This window comes from Emydura macquarii, unplaced genomic scaffold (assembly GCF_026122565.2).
Source record: "Emydura macquarii macquarii isolate MOO-44397 ecotype Brisbane River unplaced genomic scaffold, CSIRO-AGI_Emac_v2 contig_1483, whole genome shotgun sequence".
Classification (NCBI taxonomy): domain Eukaryota; kingdom Metazoa; phylum Chordata; order Testudines; family Chelidae; genus Emydura; species Emydura macquarii.
The window spans coordinates 14716665-14738724 of record NW_027131620.1 but is presented as its reverse complement, the minus strand read 5'-3'; the positions used below and the strand labels follow the sequence as shown (position 1 = coordinate 14738724).

Below are 22060 nucleotides of genomic sequence, written 5' to 3'. Positions count from 1 at the left end.
GTCATCTGCATCACTGTGCCTGGGCTTTATTGGCTTGGGAGCCTGAGAGTGCATGCAAACCCAGGACTTGGTCTGCATGACAGCAGCTAGTGGGCAAGGCTCAGCCAGGCTTTTGGTCCTTGTCTTAGTCATGACAAAAACCAAATGGGCTCAGTGGAAAAATGAGAGCTTTCACACCCTCAGAAGGCATGTCACTTGCTGACTCATGCAGCAGGCAAAGCAAACTGATCCACTGTCATGATAACATGGTCCCATTTAGTCAAGGGAAAGATCATATTAAATATGAGGCATGACTCTAATAATGAAGGTTTGTGGGCTTTTGGGGTCAATATGCACATGAATATGGCCATGGTCAGCACTATCCACACACTAAGCTGCTACTTTGTGGTATGGGGTGTGTGTGGGTGGTACCCTTAAAGGGAAAGCACATACCTCCTGAAACAATCCCAGCTGGTGAGAAGGGGACAGCTACACCACTCCAGCCTACTTGCAAGCTTCAACTGCCATTGCTGCTTCTGGGAAGGGAGGGACATGCTTAAAACGGTAGTCCCCTACCAAACCTGTCCCAGGTGGTGGGAAAGGGTGCAGAAGTAGCATTTCCCAAAAATGAGAGATCTTGGGTGGATGTTTATGTAGTCTACCCCTAGCATCAGACTTGTAGATGATACAGGCTCTTGGATTACATTAATGTGAACAATTTGGGCACAATATTAATATATTTGCTAATCTCAAATATTAATAAAGTGCTGTCAATAATGGGTCAAACTCAGAAAAAGAAGGCATAGTGGATAGAGCACTGGACTGGGACTCAGGAGACCTGGGTCCTATTCCCAGCTCTGCTACTGGCTTCCTGGGTGACCTTGGGCAAGTCACTGCTTGCTGTATGCCTCGGTTTCCCCATCTGTAAAATGAGGATAATGATAACTTCCTGTGCTTTGAGGTTTATGGGTGAAAAATGCTAAGTGAGAGCTAGATATTTATTATTATTATGGTGATTGTGATTTGGTATGAGTCGGTATTGAGTATTATTAATCCTTTATGGTGGGATTTTTCAAAGGGATCAGAGTTAGGCCATAGCTGAGCATTTCTGAAAATCCCAGCTTTAATGTGAAAATCATTGGGAGCTATGCTCCTAAGCGACTGAGGGACTTTTGAAAATGCTACCTTTTATTTGTCTTTAATGTGATGAGGGCATGTCCAGCTACCTAAAGAGATATTTCTCTCCATGCAAAGTGGAATCATTCTTTTTTCAAATGCATCATCAATAACATGTATAAATTAAAAACACTGAGCCCACTAACATGTGATCTGTCAGTCTCGAGCATTTTGAATGCCCTCTTCGTTATAGTACCTAGATCCTACATGCAAAAAAATAAGACTAACATCTTACAGGATTTTCCTTTGGACTAACTTGTAAAAGCTCACTGGCAAGATCCTGTTTCTTTCTTACTTGGCTTGAGTAATAGACATGTCTCTGTGGGGTGGCACAACCATTTTTCTTCCCCTTAAAAATTTTTTAAAAAAAAATTGAGCTCTGAGGATTCCTACTGGATTACCTTCAAATGACTGGAACATGACCCTGATTAGGTTCATGGTAGCTGTTTGTAAGAAAACATCTCCAGCTGATATTGGAAGCTCACAGCCAAAGTGATGGGCAGCTGCTGATTTTAGGCAGTGCTAGCAAGCTTCAGTTGTGTGCAATAAGATATAAATAGAGATGTAGTTAGAACAAGATAAATATTATTGACACTACTGCATCTGTAGTAAGCACTGAGTATTAAGTGTAATTCTATCTGATTCACAGGCTCTGAGTGATCTCTCTAATTGAGTGGGAGAAAGCCCTACCAGCATTTAGAAAGCCAGCCTGTGTTCTAGCCCTACAACAGGTGGTGTGACAACCACTTCTGGCTACTGATTGGCACATTGCAATGATTTGCTCTTACTCAGCAATCTGGTAGTGAGGGAATAAACTCCAGTTTCAGGTGATAGCAATTATGTCTCACTTGAAAATTCTAGGGGGGGCTCTTTTTTGGAAAGACTGAGACAATAAAGCCCTCTAAAGGTTTATTAAAGAGCTGGTTTACCTTTACCTATTCCATGTTATGTTGCAACACATTGGTTTTAAGGAACTTGAAGGTTGCTGCTCTACTATAAAACAGCCGCTCAGTGCTTCTTTGTGTCAGCAGGGAATCAAACTTAAAGTCTTCCCCCACAGAAGGAGAGGATCTTACCCTTGAGCCAAAGAAGAATCTCTATGAGTGGTTAATAGTGTAAGGTCTAGGACACACACAAACATGGTTCTGGTTCTATCCAGCAGAGGACAAGCATGCATAGACATGCCAGCCAGTTCATTACAACAGATAGAATACAAAATAACACAGAGAACCCTCAGCACCCATTGAAGTCAAGCAGAGTTAAGGGCTCTCAGGTCCAGAGTATTGCAATTAAGTTGCTGATTTCAATGGGAGTTAGGTGCTTAAATACCTTTGAGGAGGAGGTGGGCATCAGAATCTACTAAGATTAGGTACTTAAGTGCCAGGTCTACTGCCATTCACTTGTCTTTTTTCCCCCAGGAAACAAATATATAGTTGTACTTACACATCACTCTACATAACACCAAATAGCAGGAATATAATGAATTAGAGGTTTCAGTATAAAGGTCCTTTTTTGGGGGGGGGTTAATATGCAGATTGGATGAGGGGAAAATCCTAATATAACCTTCAGTCTGCAGGGAGCTGGTTGAGGCTAAAATTAAAGTTGTGCTATGAGGATAACATCCCAAAAGAAAAAGGACAAGAACACAGTGACCACCATCTGTGTATTGAAATTCACACATTCAAGAAAAGCTACATTAACCAGGAAAGTGCCAATAATATTTGTCAATGTTCATGGCACCAGTCACTGCTATGCATGAGTTTCATTAGTTATATTCTGCAGAGAACTCAGGTTTAAAAAATGAATCCCCTCCATTTTGCATTGTAACGCTTTGTTATCCTGAGGTACGGCAGCCCTATGCATGCCTGCGAGACCCACTGACCAGCTCCCTGCCTGATTCCTAATCTTGTCAGACAAGCAGAGATAAAGAGAACTTGTTATTTTTCACACTTCCAGCCTTGTGCATGGCATCAACAGGAGTGAGTTAGGGCAGACTGAGGTGCTTATCCATTGCAGTCAGCACCCCTCCCAGGCCCCACAAAGACTAGCCACATGCCCCTGCCTTGACAGACCCTATCTCCCAGTTGGGACCCTTCTTTTCCCTCTATACTCCCCACTTCTTGACTTCCATTTGCTCCTCCCCAGATCTGAGGCTTACCTTCCCAGCTCCCTCCCCCCATACCTTTTAATTGAGATGGGGTGGGGACACGTCTTAAAAGACAATATTAAACATATAACTAGCCTAACTGGTAAATTGCCCCGATAAATCCTAGAGTAGGAGGCAATCCTGGAAAATCTCATCACACCAACCAACCAGGCCTTAGATGGTCTTTTCAGGCTAGTGATGGAAACAATACCATGCACTTTCCCCAAAGGATCTCCAAGGGCTTGGCAAACACTAATTCATGTTCGAAGCCTCCCTGCGAGGAAAATACTGCTATGTCCTTTTTATAGATGGGAAAACTGAGGCAAAGAAAGGTGAAGAGACCTGCCCAAGATTGCACAGGAAGTAAGTAACTCAGCTTGTTACAGAACTCAGGAGACATCCTCTTGTCTATGCTGTATGGGGTAGGCTTTGACCATTAATGAGCTCTATATGTATGAACACCTGCAATCATGCAGAGCTAAGTTAAAGTCCAAGGGACACCCCCAAAACACACACAGGGGTGTAGAATGCCAGCATGTTACTCATGGTGCAGTCAGGACCTTACCTCTTAACATTATTCTCTAACCTTATCCTAGCTTCTTCCAGATAACTGGAAAGTGCATTTTTCAGGTGTCAGCAGTATAAATGAGGGAAGCCTTTATGGGGTCAGTTACTAATGCACATACTTTAGAGGATAAATCTGATATTGTTTTCATACCTTTTCAAGTTTTATTTATGTATAAAAGTATTTTGCAGTTAAGTAGCAGGAAATCTAATGATCTGGCAGATTAAGAAAGCCTTATCTGTAAATTCTGCCCTTACTTACCCCTCCATGTTACCCCCACTGGGTAACTTTGCCCTGTGATTTCACTAAACATCACTGTTAATTTTCCCTTCCTACAATGTAGTGCAACAACAACAAAAACTACAGTTGCTTTGCAGTTTTGAATGTTTTATGCCAACTACGGTGAAGTAATAAATGTAAACAGGTGAACATTTAATGATATGAGTGAAGGAATGCTGTCCAGGGGCATGTCCATATATGAGCAGAGTCACTGGGTGCAGGAAAAGTGCAGAAGCTGCTTTGCAAAAGGGGCTTGCCAGTAATTGGATACACTTATGCCAAACCGTGCTCCCCAAAATGCTAGAAACACTTGCTCTATCCCTGTCCAACAGGAGACTTGGATAGCAAAGAGCTCCAAGGGTCATTCCCCAAAGATATTCATTCAGGAGCCAGGATCTGTGTCTATTGCAACCACCTTTGCACAGCTTTCCAACATGTGGCTGAGCCAAAGCCCATTCTGAAATGTAGTCAAATGGCCAGCAGTAGATTAAGGTAGGGTCTTTGGGGCATCCAACTCCAAGGCCCAAATACGGTGAAATCCTCCAAATTAGATCTCAGGAACATGGTGTTCTCTACCTCTGCGAGGCACGTACTGGTCAGTGGTTGATTTCCTCTGCAGCACAAGGTCCTAAGGAGAGAGTATGGCACAAAGACTTGGTGGGAACCATAGCTGACCAGCTTTCTCCTGCATAGGTGGGATGACACAGAAGAGAGGCCACTGGGTTTTAATCCTCACCCTGAAGGTTGCAGGATTTCATTTCTCTGGATTGATTTGGGCTGCAATGGGTTTTCTAGCTATTGGTTGTGGCCACATCTCCTGTTTGCCATTCATGTACTGTACTGGGGATCCTTTACCATTGTTATTGTTTACTCTTATTATTAATTATTTGTATTGTGGTAGCACCTAGGAGCCCCAGACATGGGCCTGGTCCCTTTATTCTAGGTGCTGTACAAATACAGAACCAAAAGATGGGCCCGGACGAGGGGCGGGAGGGTGGGGGTGGGGGACGTGCCTTCTAAATGCCAGAAGCCAGGCCAAAAGGCAGTAATTTAGTTCCTCTGTAATCTGCTTGATTTTTCCATTCTTGTGATGGGGCAGACTAAGGGATTAGGAAGTTTAGTGAAAAACAAAAATCCCCTGAAGCCCCTTGCCTTTCAATTACTGTGTTTTTCTTGGCACCCTCCCCTACTCACTGAACACAGCAGAATAGGAGCGAGTCTTATCACTGAGAATCAGGTACTCACCTGTGCACTTGGAGGTTCATGGCACTGAAACAGAAGATGCTAACCATGGGCCAAGCTTTCCCCACATGCCGATTTAGTTGGCTGTGCAAATCCAGCATTGTCTGTGTGCTACGAGGCACGTTAAACATGTGATGTTTTGAAAATTCAACTCCCCCCATTCCACTCCACCAATAATAAGAGAGCTTTTAAAACATGTACTGGGTTAATTCAGGGAGCTAGCAGGTGAAATGCATTGCCATCCAACAACACACAGCCTCAGACCATCCCTCCTGAGCTGGGCATGCTGTGGAGACATGGAGCAGAGCACTTTGATTTGCTTTAGACTGCCCTCCACTGGTCCCGGTGGGAGCAACTTTGATTGTCTCTGGGAGGAGCCAGTTATAGCTTTCCTTGACCAAAGGGATGAGGTTGCAGAGTAAGGCTCATGAGAAGTGAAAAGAACAAATTGTGGATGCTCCAGAATCCCACAGGGGCTCAGGGCTTTCCCTTGGGAAGAAAAACATCCTGTTGCCAAAGTGCTGCATTGGCATGGCACTTTAATGTTAAGTGAAGCAAACCTGAGAAAAAGTGGGAGGAAACTGACCACTTCTGAGTGTGGTTCTGCTCTGAAAAGTGACAGTAAAAGTGGCAGTTTAGGTGCCAGTTTTATTTCCTGGCAGTCATTTCACAACAAGTTTGCTCTGTTGATGAGTAATAAAGATATTTTTTCATAACTGCTAATGTTGCAGTCTCATCCTGGGACCTGAGAGTCAAACTGGCTTCTCTCTGGCTCCAGTGTCATCACCAGTAATAATTCAATAAACACATCTTCAATTCAAACTTTTTTAACCATTCTGTTGCTGAGGCATGAGCCAGAATAGAATCCACCTCTCCTTGCCCTGGCTGTTCAGGGCAAGAAAGAATAAAAATCAGTTAAATTTGTTTTTTGTCAGACAAGTCAAAAGAAATTATCCTGGATGTACAGAAGAAGCATATCTGGGTACAATCTTGCCCTCCCCCACCTCTTTCTCTCATATACACCCACTTATTACCATTTGCTGTGCTAAACAGAAAATATAGTGTTACCTTGAAACTTAAAGAATTTAACCCTAACCAATAGTTGTAACAATCCCTAAAAGATGCAGTTACAAGCTAGCTTGTCTTCTTTTCAGTTTCCATCTAAAATCTGAAATGGACTCAGACCATCAGCTTGTTTCATGGAAGCCACCAGTCAGCCATCAGATGGCAATGACTTTCAGTAAAACTAACCAGGGCTGGATTTGAATTTGTGAGTTGGAGGTCAAGTCCTCCTCATTGTAAACTATTACAAAAGCCCTGCAGCCATCCATTGCAAGGAAAGCTTATATCACCCTTTAGCCTTATTTTTGGTGCCTGTTATCCCTGTTCCATCCCGCTCCATATGCTCTTCATTCTTTTACCAGTCAATGACTTGATGGGGCTTATTTTGGAGCCAGTAATCACTGTCCTTTAATCAGCCAGAGGGGTCACTGTTGAGCAGCTGTAAAGAAATTCCATTTCCCAGGGCTGAGTGTGCTGCTTTCTTGGTAGAATTTGCATTATTTTCCATGTCTAATATGTGTATTTTATTAATCACATTTTAATCAATTGGATTAAGAAGATCATTTTAAAACACACAGCCTACACTGTTTCCCTGCCACATGCCAGCTGCAGTTTTAGAGGCATATTTTTCAAGTTATCAGAGTTCAAATGCATTGCAGAGGAAGGTAGCAAGATTGGAACAAGGAGCAAAGGTTTTACTCCCATTTCCACCACAACTTTCTGTGTAACCTTAGTGAGGAAACAACCTCTTTGCACCTCACTTTCTCCACTGGTACATTTGAAATCATAAGACCGTCTCAACAGGGCAAGTGCAAAGCTTTGTTTATGTTCTTAGATGCTTCTTTGAGAGGCACCATAAAAATGGTGTTATTAAATAACGGTGTTAATGGGATTTGCATAATATGGGGAATAAACCAACATCAAACAGCACACATCCCAGTGAATATAAATAATCCATAGTCAAAAGCATTATCCCCCAAAACGTGGAGAGGGGAATTAAAAAGTAAAAATATTCGTAAAGAAGAAGGAGTCAAGGGTTAAATAGAAAAGCAAAGAGGAAATTTGGGCAAATAGGGGGGAAAAACAAAGAGGATTTAAAAAAAAGAGGCCAGGGTTGAATAACATAAATTAAGGGTCCGATTCTGAGCCCCTTACGCAAACTACCTAGTGCCTACTGTCACAAGTAGTTTCATTAATTACGATTGGGAATAACTGCTTGTCAATGTGAGTAAGGGGTGTGCAACCTGGCCCACAATAAAATTAAATGGGATAAAAGGCAAAGGTAAAAAACACCAAGAAAAGCAACATCATGGGCCAGATTCTGAAAGCCTTACTTGTGCTGTGTATCACTGCACTTCACTGATGTCAGCAGGACCACTTGGGGAGTAAGGTGCTATCCATCAGGAGTAAGGGTATCAGACTTTGGCCATGTGTTGTTAGCCCTGACCTAAACAATCCAAATCAAGTCAGTGGTGGCTAGCTATAGACTTTAGTAACAAAAAGTGAGGCCTGAAAACAGGTCACATGCTTTATTAATTGGGACTAACAACACACATGCCAGTCATCACACAGCCAAGGTGGGTGACCTGAAGAGGAGCTCTGTGTAGCTTGAAAGCTTGTCTCTTTCACCAACAGAAGTTGAGCCAGTAAAAGCTATTACCTCACCCACCTCGGCTCGCTAATATCCTGGACCAACATGGCTACAACAACACTGCAAACAGTCATCACACAGATGACTCTTGTGTTGTGTTCTATTGCGTTACCCCATGCTTCATCTTTTTAAAGCGACAACCTCTTCTTGGCAGAGATGATCTCTTCCTATTATTTGTACAGTGCCTACCACAAGGGGGCTCAACTCCTGCCTGAAGCACTGCGGCAAGTGAAATAAAAATAGTAATGCAAGTTTTTAAAGTAAAGCCATAAGGAGAAATTGCTATGGACTAGTTTTTAAAAACTGGCATCTTTCTGCTTTTGACTTTCATTGTGCATTAAATATTGACATTAGAGCAGATTGATACAGAGGAAGAGTCTAATTTAGGGGGCCCGAAATTGAAATATTACAGTAGACTGGGTAGATTGTCTCTAACAAACCCAGAAGCTCCTGCTACAGCTTTATGTACGCATAATGAGGAGACCATTTGAACATTCTATAATTGTCCTCTAAATGAAGTACCGTAAACATTTGCTCATATTTTAGAAACTATGTCTCCAAAGGTTTGTGCACTAAAGCAGGCTGCTTCAATACATATTTTGGCCATAAACGACATGAGCCATCTGGGTATTGATATTTGTGTGACTTTTTATGGTAAATAAGAAGCCAATCTTTCATACTTTCTCCTAATAAAGAATCACTGCAACTGAAGCCCCTAACAACCTCTCATGGCACAGAAAGAAATTTAGCATCATCATTCTTTCCTTGCGTTCCTGGAGCTGCTGCCCACCCATACTAGTAGAATATTACTTCTCCTTCCATACTAGCTCAGTTGTACTGATTAGCATATTTGTAGGGGAGGGAAGAACACAGGTTCCATCCCTTTCCCCACCCCTCTCTGTAGGGGTGCAGGGGGCAGTGTCTTTGTTAAGTCCGTTTTCCTGCACTTACCCCCCTCCCACCACACAATACACACATGCCCATGAACACCAGGGAAGCCTCCCAGAAGAGTAAGAGGTCTCCTTACATTCCAGTATGTCCCTGCACAGCCACGAAGTGCAGGTCACAATCTTACCCTTAATAACTAGCAATGGGTTTTATTCTAATTTGATACATACCAGCTTGCCCATTCTGCAAATTACAGCCTATATATATATATAAAAACAAATGTAGTTCCTGAGTGTCAGGATCAATGGCTGATTTTCATCATAAGATCACAACAGCTAGGAGGCATTCTGCATGTCTCAGCCCCATTCCAAGTACACGCAAGACCTATCTTGCTCACACACACAAAACTGTTTGAAACGCAGGGGACAGCCTGTTCAGCATAATTTGTTCATAGAAAGATTTAGAAAAGCCTAACAGCTGTAATCCTTTTCAGAACATGGGCTGCAACAGAAGTATCCTTCCAATATAATTTTTAAGCATCATAATACAGCTATCATTTATTTATAATCTACCTGATTAACTGACTTGTATGCTTTTTTGCCAGAAATGTTCATTGTACAATGCTAATTACTTTCAGAGTATCACATACAGATGCAGGTTTTTCCCTAAGGACAGTTCCTTACCATATCACATCCATAACATTATGAAAAATTACTGGGTTATCTTCTCTTCCAAATACAAAAGCCTTCAGAAAATTATGCAACTGTGCAATGTACATGGCCCTACTCTTCTGATCTTTGATAATCAGGATATATATAACAGAAACACACACAGAGCCAGATCTTCTTGTGTGATGCAGGGGATTTTGGCCACGAATGAAGCATAATCAAACTCAGAAGGGACGGCCCCATGCAAGGGGAATCCTTCAGTGGCGCAGAGTCAGTGCAGTAGTTTCTATGTCAACTCCCCTTTGTGTTGCCTCTCCCTGATGCCAATGCAGTTGGCATGGCTGGAGGAAAGGGGGCATAGGCCAACAGCTCTCTGGGGCCACCAACGTCTTCCATAAATTAGAGCAGCCTGAAGGCTAATTTATGTCTGGGGGCCAGCCTGCATTCAACAGCTCCAAGATCAGGCAAGTGCAAATGTGAACATTATGCCATCTTTCACCTTCTCTGCCCCACCACACCCCTCCTACCTTCCTATGCTATGAGCAATTTGGCCAGGCCCCCATAATCTTGGCTGTAAACCTACAATCTGAAATGACATCTTACCTTCAACAGTCAAGATGATAAAATAATTCCACTAAGACACCGTATGCTTAATGATGCTGACTCACTCAAGCATATCTTCCTTTCCAAAGTTCTCTCTCATGCTGGTGTCCAGGAAGACCAACCCTCTGTATGGACCCCAAGGCCCCACTACTCAGAAATAAAACCTCAGCTTTCTGTGTTGTGACTCTGCTAGATATATTTAGTCAGACCCAAGGATTTGCAAGAAATTCCATGAATGTGCAAAATTGGTTGAGAGATACGCACTGTAACTTATGATAGCCTTGAAATGTGCTTCCATGACGTAAAGTTCACTTTGACTGTATCTAATAGTTAGTTACTAAAAATGACTGTACTGTGTGTTGAAACTCCCCTATTAACTACAGTCATTTAGTTTTAAAGTTGTAGTCTAACAGGTACAAGGCCAACATAATGGTGACTATTTTTTTTGTAATGTTCTTTCTAACTGCTACCATTACCCCATCCCAATGGATTAATTAATAAAGTCGAAATATACTACTTGGACCTAGAACCAGTTCAATGACAGTTCTCAGAAAAAACAGAGAAACACAGAGGAGACCAGTTGGATGATGGAAGGGAAGCCACTACTATTTAACTAATCTTTCCATTTATAGCGAACCATGATGTCATTCTCTGGCTGTAACATTCCGAAGCCGTATCTTCCTTTGTCAAACCCTGGGATTCTTGCTTCAGGATCTTTCAGTTCCAAGTCAAAATTGGTTAACAAGATGAAAACAAACCTAAAATGATAAAATGACCAGGTTAGTGAAGTATATAATATTGACAATCTACTAGTTTCTATGCTTAGAAAGTAAATGTTATAGGAGGAACTGGTAGTTCTGCCTATAGTTAAGGTTACCTGATACTTCCCAACATTAAGACCCAATTTTCAGTTGCTTATAACTGTCAAACTTTATCCATTCAGATGGAACTTTTCCATGCCAGGTGCCTGCCTCACGCTGACTTATTTTGGAACATTTCAGGAAAAATGGTTCAGCCATTTCCAAGAATGACATTCCAAAAAATACATTGTAAAAACTGAAGGAGTGCTATTGACAAAATAGTGTGTGATCATGTTATTAAAGATTGTATCATAATGCATGTATGCAGTGGGGCCAAATGAAGGTTGCACATGAAAAATTAATTCTGACATTTCCTAAATTTTGCATCCTTAACATAGCTTTGACTTTATAGCCTTAACGTTTTTTGTGTGCAGTATATGTATGAAATTACAGTTTAGCGAGGGACCTGAAAGCATTTCCAATTTAACACCACAGTATACTCTGTGGCATAAATAACTAATTCACAAGTCATTTGGAGATTGTGTGATCTCTGGTGTTAAAAAAAATACTTATTTAAAAAGAAATTAATATGGATTTGCAAAAAAGTTTATATGGGTTATTGAGGAGTAGATACAGAATTTACAAATGGTCACAATTTGTATTCATACAAAGGAGATACAAGAGTCATTAGATAAATATTGTCTGTTTTGCTATTTTTTTTAAACAGAGGACCAGATTTTATATAACTCCATAAGAGGATTCTTATCCTTGATAGTAAAATTACAAGTGGCCAGAATAACTAAGTTTTATAGACTCTCTGCGTTTACTTACAGTTTGATGCTATTGGCTGCATGGAACTTTCCAATACACGTGTTAATTCCTGCTCCCCATGGCATGTTGTAATACTTGAGCCTTTCCCCTCTTTTATAGAAATCTCTTTTCTCTGTGTTGTCTGCATTGAGGAATCTGTCGTATTTAAATTTCTGAAAAAATAACAAAGCATTTCTCTCTCCCAGTTATTCTGTGTCCCACTGAAGCAGATGGCTATCTATGAACACAGAAACAATCACTTGCTGTATATTTGTGTTCTGATACCACCTGAAATGCTGTTGTAGGGAGAACATCACAGGCTTTCAATACACTGATTGGAAGATCCTCGGAGAAGTAGGGGCGCCTATGCTGAGACATACTTTCCAAATGCAGACTGGAGAATATAGGTGAAAACAGCAATGTGCCAGGGGAAAGCACAGATATGGACTTCCCTATTTAGGGAGACTTAACTAGATTTCAGGGACACAAGGACACTACTCTTCTGAGGAACCATGGTATGGATTGGGAGAGAGAAAACAGAGCAAAGAGCACCAGCATGGATTCTGAGGTGGGAGGTTACTACTACCAACCTCGAACTTTCAAAACAGGTGTTCCCTGTCCTGTTAGAAGTGCAGCAGTCAGCAGCTGGGTATGTATGAGCATAGAAGAAAGTGGTTTTCTTCATTTATTACAATCTATTTTCTCTCTTAAATAAGTTATACATTGTTTATCTGCAACTATAACTTGGATTTGATTGTTAATGTGAAAGAGAACCATTGTTGACTGTCCTTCTAGGGAGTTGAGGAAGCCTCTACCTTCTGAGTGTGACTCCACCAACCCAGCGGTGCCAAGGTCCAGTGGGAATGGAACAAAATGGGGCTTGGAAGGGACCCAAGTTTCTCTCCCTAAAGAGACAATGGACAAAGGCTCATGCTGGCATATGGAGAGACCCTGAGCCATAGGTATAAGGCAACCCACCATAACAGATGCAATCAAGAGTTTCTTCCATACTGGCAAACAGTTTTGAAATGGGAAGACTTCAACAATCTCATCCTGCTGGAAACAAACCTCCTTGCATTCACGATAGTAATAATTTCCTAATGCTCACCATTGAAATCATGCAAACATCTGTCCTGCTCTAAACCATGCCTGCCTGAAGAACACGCACAGCCATCACAATTGCGTATTTTCAACTTGGTGACTCACAAGCTGAATCCTTTAATCATGCAAGATAATGCAAACACATACTTCACTGGTTTATCACTTCTGCTTGGAATTCTGCTTATTCTGCTTTGTCTAGTGTAACGACTAAAGGGCCTACAATCAACTAACAGGAAATTCCACCACTGGGGCTGATCTTTCTCACCTATTAGGGCACCAGCTGATTGTCCTACCATTGATCATGTGGACCAAAACCTATTTCCTTAAATGGGAGATTTCCCTGAATAAAGACTGTGGGAATTGACCCTGAATAACAAATACATTGAAGGATAGAGGATTATGGATAGCCTGAGTATGTTAAATTTGTGCATGTGTGTTGACAAATTCTGAGAAATCATTAGGAGAGGCAGCTTGGTCCAGTGTCAAGGGCACCAAACCAGGGATCAGGAAATGTGGGTTCTACTTCTTGTTCTACCGGTGACTGACTATGTGACCTTTGGCAAGTCACTTTACCTCTCTATAGCTCATTTCCCCATTTGTAACATGAGGACAATGATACTTGCCTACAGTAATGTGCATGCTAGTACATATATCTATCTGCAAAATGAAGGGCTTGAGGCAGCCCTGCTGGGAATTCCAGGGAGCCTATTTCAAGTATAGATGGCTAAGGCTATGTGTACACTACCACTTATGTCTGTATAACTTATGTCGCTCAGAGGTGTGACTAGACCAACCCCCCGAATGACATCAATTGCACCGACATAAGTGCCGGTGTGGCCTGCACTATGTCGGCGGCAGCTCTCCCACTGACATAGCTACCACCGCTCGTTGGAGGTGGATTAATTATGTGGATGGGAGAGCTCTTTCCCATCGGCATAGAGCGGCTACACTAGAGATTTTACAGCAACGCAGCTGCATCAGTGCAGACATGGACTGTTATTTGTTTGGTTGCATCTGAGAAGTTTAATTAGTGCTAACTAGCCACCTCTATGGTGTAAATACTTGGCTGCTGAAATATTCTGTGAGATTCCTGAGGACAGTCATTGCTCCTCAGTGTGCATCGGCAGAATGAATAGTGTTTTTCACTCCAGGTTCATGGCAGTGCTGTGTGCTGGACTTTGGCATCACTGTATACCTCTCACTTGGGCAGCCTGCAGGGTTCAGGCTTGTCCTGGAGATAAATGCACGTCAGCCAGAAAATAGCTGGAGGTGACAGCTGCTTACTTCCCTAGCAAGGCCAGTCAATGGACTAGCACTAGACTTGGCCTCCTTGTATCTGCAGGAGCCGCATCATATTCTGGGGCCATGTTCCGGGAGCTCAAAGGGAAGTATTGGTCCCCAAGAAGAAGAAGTAGGGAGCTGACAGGAACCAGATGAGCTCTCGAACTGGAGCTAGGCATTGTCCAGGGGAATCAATGCACTGACACCTAAAGGGAGGGGAGGACAGGGGGCGGGGAGGGACACGGACGGACACACCATTACGAACATGCAGTGATCCTTTCCCATGTTGGATCTCTAGCCTTTGGCAGCAATGCCTCTGGAATCAGACCTTTCTAGCACTTCATTTTTCAGCACTTAAAGGAGCGGTGTCTCTGCAACAGAAGTGTTTGCAGCACTAAGTAGGCTAGGTTGGTCCGGGCCGTTTCCCTCCTCTAAGCTTTGTTCCCCGCTCCTCCCATGATATCCAATGAACAGCTTTTTTTCTTCAGTTTTCCCTTGCAGTACTGTTGGCTAGCATCTCAGTCTGTTGCATGTTTTCTCTGGCACGTTCTCCAGCAGCACGACTGTAACCCCAGCAAATCTGATTCCTAGATTTCAAGGCCATTATGATCTAGTCCAGTGGTTCTCAAACTGGGGGACGGGCCCTCCTAAGGGGGTGCAAGATGGATCGTGGGGGGGCACCATGGGTGGAGTTTGCAGAGGAATGAGGGGCAATGCCCCCCAAACTTATAATGATGGAGCCATCTCCCCCTGCTGGGTGAGGGGCGCCGGGCTGAGGGCAAGGCAGGCGGCGGTGGTGCCCCCAGTGCCTCACACAGGCAGCCCTGGGCAGGGGTTAGGGGTGGGGACCCTTAGGAAGGGAGTGGAGGTGGGGGGAGGCTGTTGTGGGCGGCAGGCCCGGCACTGCTGGTGGAGAGGGGGACAGAGCCAGTCCAGGTCCACGCTCCGCACTTTGCACAGCTGCTTCTGTCTCCAGTGGGAGCGGCACTGTTTCCGGCAGCCGCCTCCTGCCTCCCGCAGCAGCAGCCCCCCAGCCGCTGCTGGGCACGCTCCCCATGTTGCTGCTACTCTGCAGGCTCCTGGAGGACAATCCCGCCTCCCCCACCATTTTCTCTGTCGGGTCACATCCGGCTCTGGAGCTGTGGGGGAGCCGCTGCTAACCCTTTCCCCCCAAATTAAGCAGTCAAGCTCCTTCTGTGATATGTAGGCCCTGTTTTTTTCCAGACGATTTACACCAGCTGCCAATCTGTGCCCATAGCTTGTGTTGTCTTTCAGAAAGATGTCCAGTGTGGATTTTAAAGACTTTGAGTGATGGAGGAGCCACCACACCCTTAGGTAAGTTGTTCCACTGACTCATTAACCTCTGCTTAAAACCTTCACCTCACCTCTCGTCTGAATTTGACTAGCTTCAGCAAGATCTCATTATGCTTCATCTAATTCTGCCTTTTTCTCCTCCATTAAAGAGCTGTTTGCTGTCAGAAATCTCTTTCCTGTGTAGGTACTGTGATCAAATGTTGTCAGGGAACCAGCTGCAGCAGGGGCAGTCTCCTAGCAACATGCTGGCCACAGCTGACCTTAACAGCTGCTGCTTGATTGACTTCCCTGCCTTCTCTTGTGCCCACTTCATCCCCTACCCTTCTCCATCCTTGACATCCCCAGCTCTGCTTCCTGACCAAATCTCCGGCTCATCCATTGGCTCTGGCATTCAGCTTCTGATCCCTGACTCTGACCCTCAGCTCTGTTCTCAATTATAAGCCCAGGTCCCCTGTGGCCCTGAACCTTGACTCCAGCTCAGCTCCATTCTAACCTCCAGGCCTGGCTACCGCTATGGTTCTGTCCATTAGGCCCAACAGCCCACATCCTGGTCGTGTCCTTGACAAGTATAAAGGAACAAAAAAGTTTTTGTAACCTGGGAAATGTCTCAGCAACTCAACATCATGAATGGAGAAACACATGTCATGCTGGGAGGGAGAGGAAGTTACAAATTCCCCCAGGTTAATGGGCATAGACAGAAAAATCTACTAACAGCTTCAATTTAATGCTGGTGGAAGGAGAGGAATTGACAGCATTGGAGACTGAAGTCCTGAGTTTAACCATTAAACAGGAGCTGCACATGCAACAATGGTGCAAGATTTCCTCACGTTGCCCTATCAGTGCACCTCAACTCTAAGCTGTAGGGCCTGCCTCTAGGGAAAGAGAGACTTAATTCACTGGAGTCCTTAATGTGATTCATCTGCAGGCTTTGGGAGCAAGTTGCTCTTCCACAAAAACAAACTTGTTCCCTTGGTATTTTCCAAGGAATCCTTCAGTGGAAAAATGGCATCAGGTCCCTGTATGCCTTTGCATGAAATCAGCTCAACTTCAAATGACAACCGAGCTATCAAGATGCAGCTGCCTGTGCACATCCCCAGCTTGGACTCTCTTCCAGCTGTATCGCTATAGCATTAAAAACTATACAACTTGTCAAAGAGCCAAATGTGACAAAAGCTATTGAGCTGCTATTGCTGTTGAGAAAGGAGAGGTGACTAGAGAGAAAAAATGAGTCAATTTCCTCCATTCTTGCTGGAGGATCATTTTTCTTTTAAAGCAACCTGTCATAGGGTTTCGTTGTGTTCAGCTAATATTTGAAATCTGAACACACTGTCTCTGAATGGAGCACAGTAACTTAACCAGTTATAAGAGGTCTCTTGACCTCACAAACTGTATCTAATGGCATTTACGTTGCTGTAATGCTGACATCATTTCTGACATTTTGGGCCAGGGCAGACTGTATGTAGAGGAAGTAAAAATAGCTTGTTTCTTTGTTACCAAAAAGAAAATTAGCAGGGGACTTGAAAGGTGGGGGGAGGTAATACATGTTTCTATATTTAAAGATTGCATTAAGTTGTTATGGCAACTGGATAGTGGAATTCCTGTAACCATAACAAGTCAGCATTACTCCTCACGTACCATTGTTTCCACAATTTCATTTTTAGAGCTCAAGTTTACATAACTTACCAGCCTTTCCCATAACCCTGAATCCTAAAGAGAAAAGAAAAGCAACTCATTTGATCTTTTTCAAGGCAGGCTTTTCCCCTTCAAATGAGAAGCAGATTAAAGGAACATGAAAAAAGATGCTTATAAACCTAAACAGCATTTATTAAAACAAAAGTCAGTTGCAGAAATCCTCAGAACCATCCAAGATACTGGAGCGCTAGGATCCAGATCCAGTTGGTGGCAACCATATGTTAGCATCTGGTGGTCATTCTTGCATGATCCATTCCAACTTGGTTCCAACTGCACAGAGGACCACTGGTAGTTGTACCCATTAGCAGAAACAACAGAGAAACTACTGCCTGAACAGTCCATATGGAATGAACCCCTCTTTCATGCCCACTAATGGTCCCAATCAGGTCAAGCCTGAGGCACTCTTACAGCATGGTAGGAGAAGTCAGCACTACTGCGGCCCATGTTGTATCTGTTCTGTTTGGCTGAAGGAGAAAGGACTTTGGTGTCTCTACCTAGCTGTGTACTTTTAAGGTCCTCATCTATATTGTATCTGAATCTCTAGGGGTCTCAAGCCAAATCTTACCTAAGCATTGAAAATTCATACTTCTTAAAAAGAATACCTATAAAGCATAACAAGACACATAAAAGAAACATCACTGTTGCGCTGCCCATATTAAGATACTGGCTACAACCCTGGCTGAAAGAAACTTCATTCCAGTTTAACTTCTAATTACATTTTGTGCTGTAGAAACTAAATCAAATGTCCAAGTCTCTGACTTACAGCTGTAAGTTAATGGGACTCTTCACACAATCAACCAGATTCTTGCTTTTAGTTCTTACTGAATTCTTGGTTTTAGTTCTCAAAAGTACCTGACATTCTGGGTGTGCTACACATAGTGTTACCCCATCTTCTGCCACCAGCATTTCCACTCTGCTGAGTAGCAGCAGATGTCCAGGGCCTTCAAAGTCAGCTTCCCAGTAGAGAAATCTAGTCACACAGAGTCTGGTATACTCTAAGTGTAATGTGCTTTATTTACACATGTACACCAGTCCTGAAATGAGATAATCAAAGCATGCTGGGCAATCACATCCTCCAGGACTTTCAGTCCTGGTTTCCAAGGAGCAACTCTGCTTCAGGACTTAACTCTAATCAGAGCCCAAGGCAGAGAGCAATCTCTGCTGCACTTGCAGAGCATCCTCTCTCCCCAAGCTGACTTTACAGAAAGCCTCACATAACCCTAAGCTAACAACACCGCAGCATGTCTTCCCAAGAGTGAAAAATTGCTCATGAACTCAAAAAAACACCTTGAAAGACTGTGTGTAACAGCACCACCTGGTGATGCCAGCCAAAACAATAAATAAATAAATACATAAATAAATAATAAGTGTTCTAGTGTTGCTATTGGAATCGTGACTCTGATGTTCAAGTACTCTGCCACTTCACACAGAATAAGTGAGCGACAGATTTTCAAGATGAAAGTGAAGGTGAGAGTGTGAAGCAATACAATTGGAGCAGCAGCCATCAGATCCTTTGCAATGTGTCACTAAAGCAGCAGGTGGTTGTTATATGTTTAGGAGCATGAAATCATTCACCCACACTGGAAAGCACTGAACAGGATTCACCCAAATGGGAGAGAAAACAGCCATCAGTAGTTACAGTACTAGCCATTTCTAAAGAAGTCAGAAGCCCATCTAGGGCATCTGATCAGACCCAAAACGTAAATGTTAGGACTGTGCTAATATTCTTTTGTGATATATCCAATCCTCTGCACATTCTGGGTGGGAATGGGAAACAGTCCATGAGAGGATCACCATATGGTCTCTAGTAATTACTGAGATTGAACTGTAGAAGAGCCTTTTCTCTCTCTCATGCAGCGCTAACCACTATGAGGACCCCTTTGCACTCCATAGATGACAGGGAAAGAGATCCCGCTATGCACTCCTACTTAATGAGATTGTATTAAAACTGTTCTCACGATCTAGTTACATATAACAGTTACACATAATTCAGCCCTTTCTGGTCACAGTAGTTCCTATATACAGTACTGTACATTCCATTTTAAAGGGACGCACATACTTCACAAGCATTTGACAGCACAAACTGCAGATCAGGAGGATAAGCAGTACAGCTTTTCAGAATGTGGAGAAGACAGCTTCCTGCAGACAAGTGTGCAATCAGCACACGACAACCATAGGAACTGCACTGAGATCCAGCTCTCAAACACTGGATTGTGCAACATTAAATGACTCAAATGAAGTGTTTCTGAAATTTCATTTCTATCAGGGCAAAATAAAGTCCAGAATATTTAAATACTAGCCATTTAGGGCCACATTTCCAGAGTTCAGGTGCAGAATTGCATGCACAGCTCAGGTAACTGTATGTATAAATGACCAGAATTGGTCCTTCTCCAATGTTGTTGCCTCATTTGCCTGTGCACTAGTTGGCCACAGTCACCATGAGGATCAAAACCGAGACCTTCAGTGCCAAATGCACAAGACCCCACTGCTTCAGCTAAAAGAGCAACTTTGCCAGCTATCAAAAAATAGTAGAGTCTTTGCTTCATCCGGCCACTAGAGGGAGGCATGATCAAGTTCACTAAGCCAGTGTACACATGATCACAATAAGTGTGCGTGCAAAGTAGGCATACAAATGTATGCTTAAACTCTTTGAAAATCTTGTGCTTATTTTTAGAATGAAATAGTTAACCCAAAAGGGCATCTATTCAAACTGGCATGTGAAAGATGCCAAATTCAGGTTAAATAATGCAGCCTGCCGTATTGTATGTTTGACTCAATCATTTCAGATAAGCCTCTAAAGCTGGGACATTGAGAGGGAAGAGTACAGAATATTGTCACAAGAATCAAGATTCAGAATGACACAAAGTTACCTCTGGGTCCTCATAGATTTCGGAGTCCATCTGTGGGCTTAAATATGGAAAGAGGCAGATCCTGTCTTCTTTTCTCAGGCTGAACTCCCTGCCATCTGCCAGTCTCAGTTGCATGTCTGCAAGGACTTCTCTGCTGATAAAAGGGGCTGCTGTCAAACGCAGTGTTTCATTCAATACGCTGTCTGCACAAGAGGAAAACCAAAGAGAGAGAATTACTGCATTCAGTAAAAAGGAGTGAGCTTACTGCAGGCTGCTCACTTTACACGCTTGCATAATGTGTGGAATTGCACACCTCCAAAAAACCAAATTGTTTAATGAAGTTCCATCATATAATATTCTACCAAATGGCAGAGATGTCTTAGAGGGATTATATCTACTGCATTCCCTGGGAAACTGAACTAGACATAAAGGAGAGAGCACAGAAACACTAGCCATGTCTTCAAGGACTTTCTCTGCATTTCTCCTGAATAAAATGTGAATCAAACTATTTCCTGCATCTCAGTCACTCAGGGGGTAATTGTTTGTTACTGAATAATGTGTGCAGCTCTCTGATTGCAGAGTGGCATGTGCAGTTAACATATATATGGTCCAAACCAAGGAGAAATCCCTCTCTCATCTAAAATCCATGTTTGACCATGTAGGATGTTCAGCCTATTAAATGGTGATGCATGGCAACGCCATTTGATAAATACTTCTGAATATCATGCCACAACTGACTCTTGTCTTCCTCCTCTGTTAAAATGAAGTTTCACTTTTCTAAGTCAATATATTCTAACAGAGACCTCTACATTCAGTAGAGCTGGATAAAGTTAGGGGCTAAATATGTTAAAACTTTAGGCACACAACTATGCATCCCAAGGACTGCACCTACAAATCAGGTGATTGTATGCACAGTGCGCACATGCATGTGAAAATGCCTGATTAGCACATGGCCATATTAAGTGCAGATACAAATTAGGCATAATAATATGTATGCATTTCATGCACACAATTAAACACTTTAAGTATTTGAAAATCTGGGGCTAACTGTCACGTATTCCCAGACCTGAAGAAAAGCTCTGTGTAGGCGCAAAAGCTTGTCTCTTTCACCATCAGAAGTTGGTCCAATAAAAGATATTACCTCACCCACCTTGTCTCTGTGTATTCTCAACAGCATTCAATATATATATATAATAAGCCTTTCTCTGAAGTCTTTGTTTACGTTGAATCATTTTTGCAGTACCTCGTTTAGCCAGAAACATTTTTAAGTTGAACTGAACTGTTTTCTAATTAGTAAGAAAGGCTTTCACTCTCTTTAAATCCGATTCCCCCACCCATAAACAGATACAGAAATGGGCTCCACTCTGGCCTCTTTTATGAAAAAGAAGAATCATGAGGTTTTGTAGCAGTGAATTGCTCCCTCTGTCTTTCTGTGTTTCAATGACAAGATTAAACTGCTTTTGTTATTAATATTTGCAGTATAGTTGTAACTGTATCAATCCCAGGATATTAGAGAGACAAGGTGGGTGAGGTCATATCTTTTATTGGATCATCTTATACTGGTGAGAGAGACAAGCTTTCGAGCCACACAGAGCTCATAGACTCATAGACTATAAGGTCAGAAGGGACCATTATGATCATCTAGTCTGATCTCCTGCACAACGCAGGCCACAGAACCTCACCCACCCACTCCTGTAATAGACCCCTAACCTATGACTGAGTTACTGAAGTCCTCAAATAATGGTTTAAAAACTTCAAGGTACAGAGAATCCAGCAGCAAGTGACCCGTGCCCCATGCTACGGAGGAAGGTGAAAAACCACCAGGGCCTATGCCAGTCTGCCCTGGGGGGAAATTCCTTCCTGACCCCAAATATGGTGATTAATTAAACCCTGAGCATGTGGGCAAGACGCACCAGCCAGACACCCAGAAAAAATTCTCTGTAGTAACTCAGAC

General features: G+C 42.9%; 1 protein-coding gene across 2 annotated transcripts in view; it reads right to left on the bottom strand.

The window, feature by feature from the left end:
• Positions 1-2170: 2170 nt before the first annotated feature.
• Positions 2171-22060, bottom strand: part of PTGIS (prostaglandin I2 synthase) — a 39798-nt gene continuing 19908 nt past the window's right edge. The window contains exons 8-11 of one of the 2 annotated variants that reach the window (XM_067554268.1): positions 20128-20309; positions 11891-12042; positions 5391-11017; positions 2171-4830 (exon numbers count right to left, since the gene is read on the bottom strand). In XM_067554268.1, coding sequence (XP_067410369.1) covers positions 10873-11017; positions 11891-12042; positions 20128-20309 — 479 coding nt within the window. In that variant the 3' untranslated portion in view covers positions 2171-4830; positions 5391-10872. The remainder of the gene's footprint in view (positions 4831-5390; positions 11018-11890; positions 12043-20127; positions 20310-22060) is intronic. The other variant, XM_067554267.1, reaches the window with a different exon arrangement.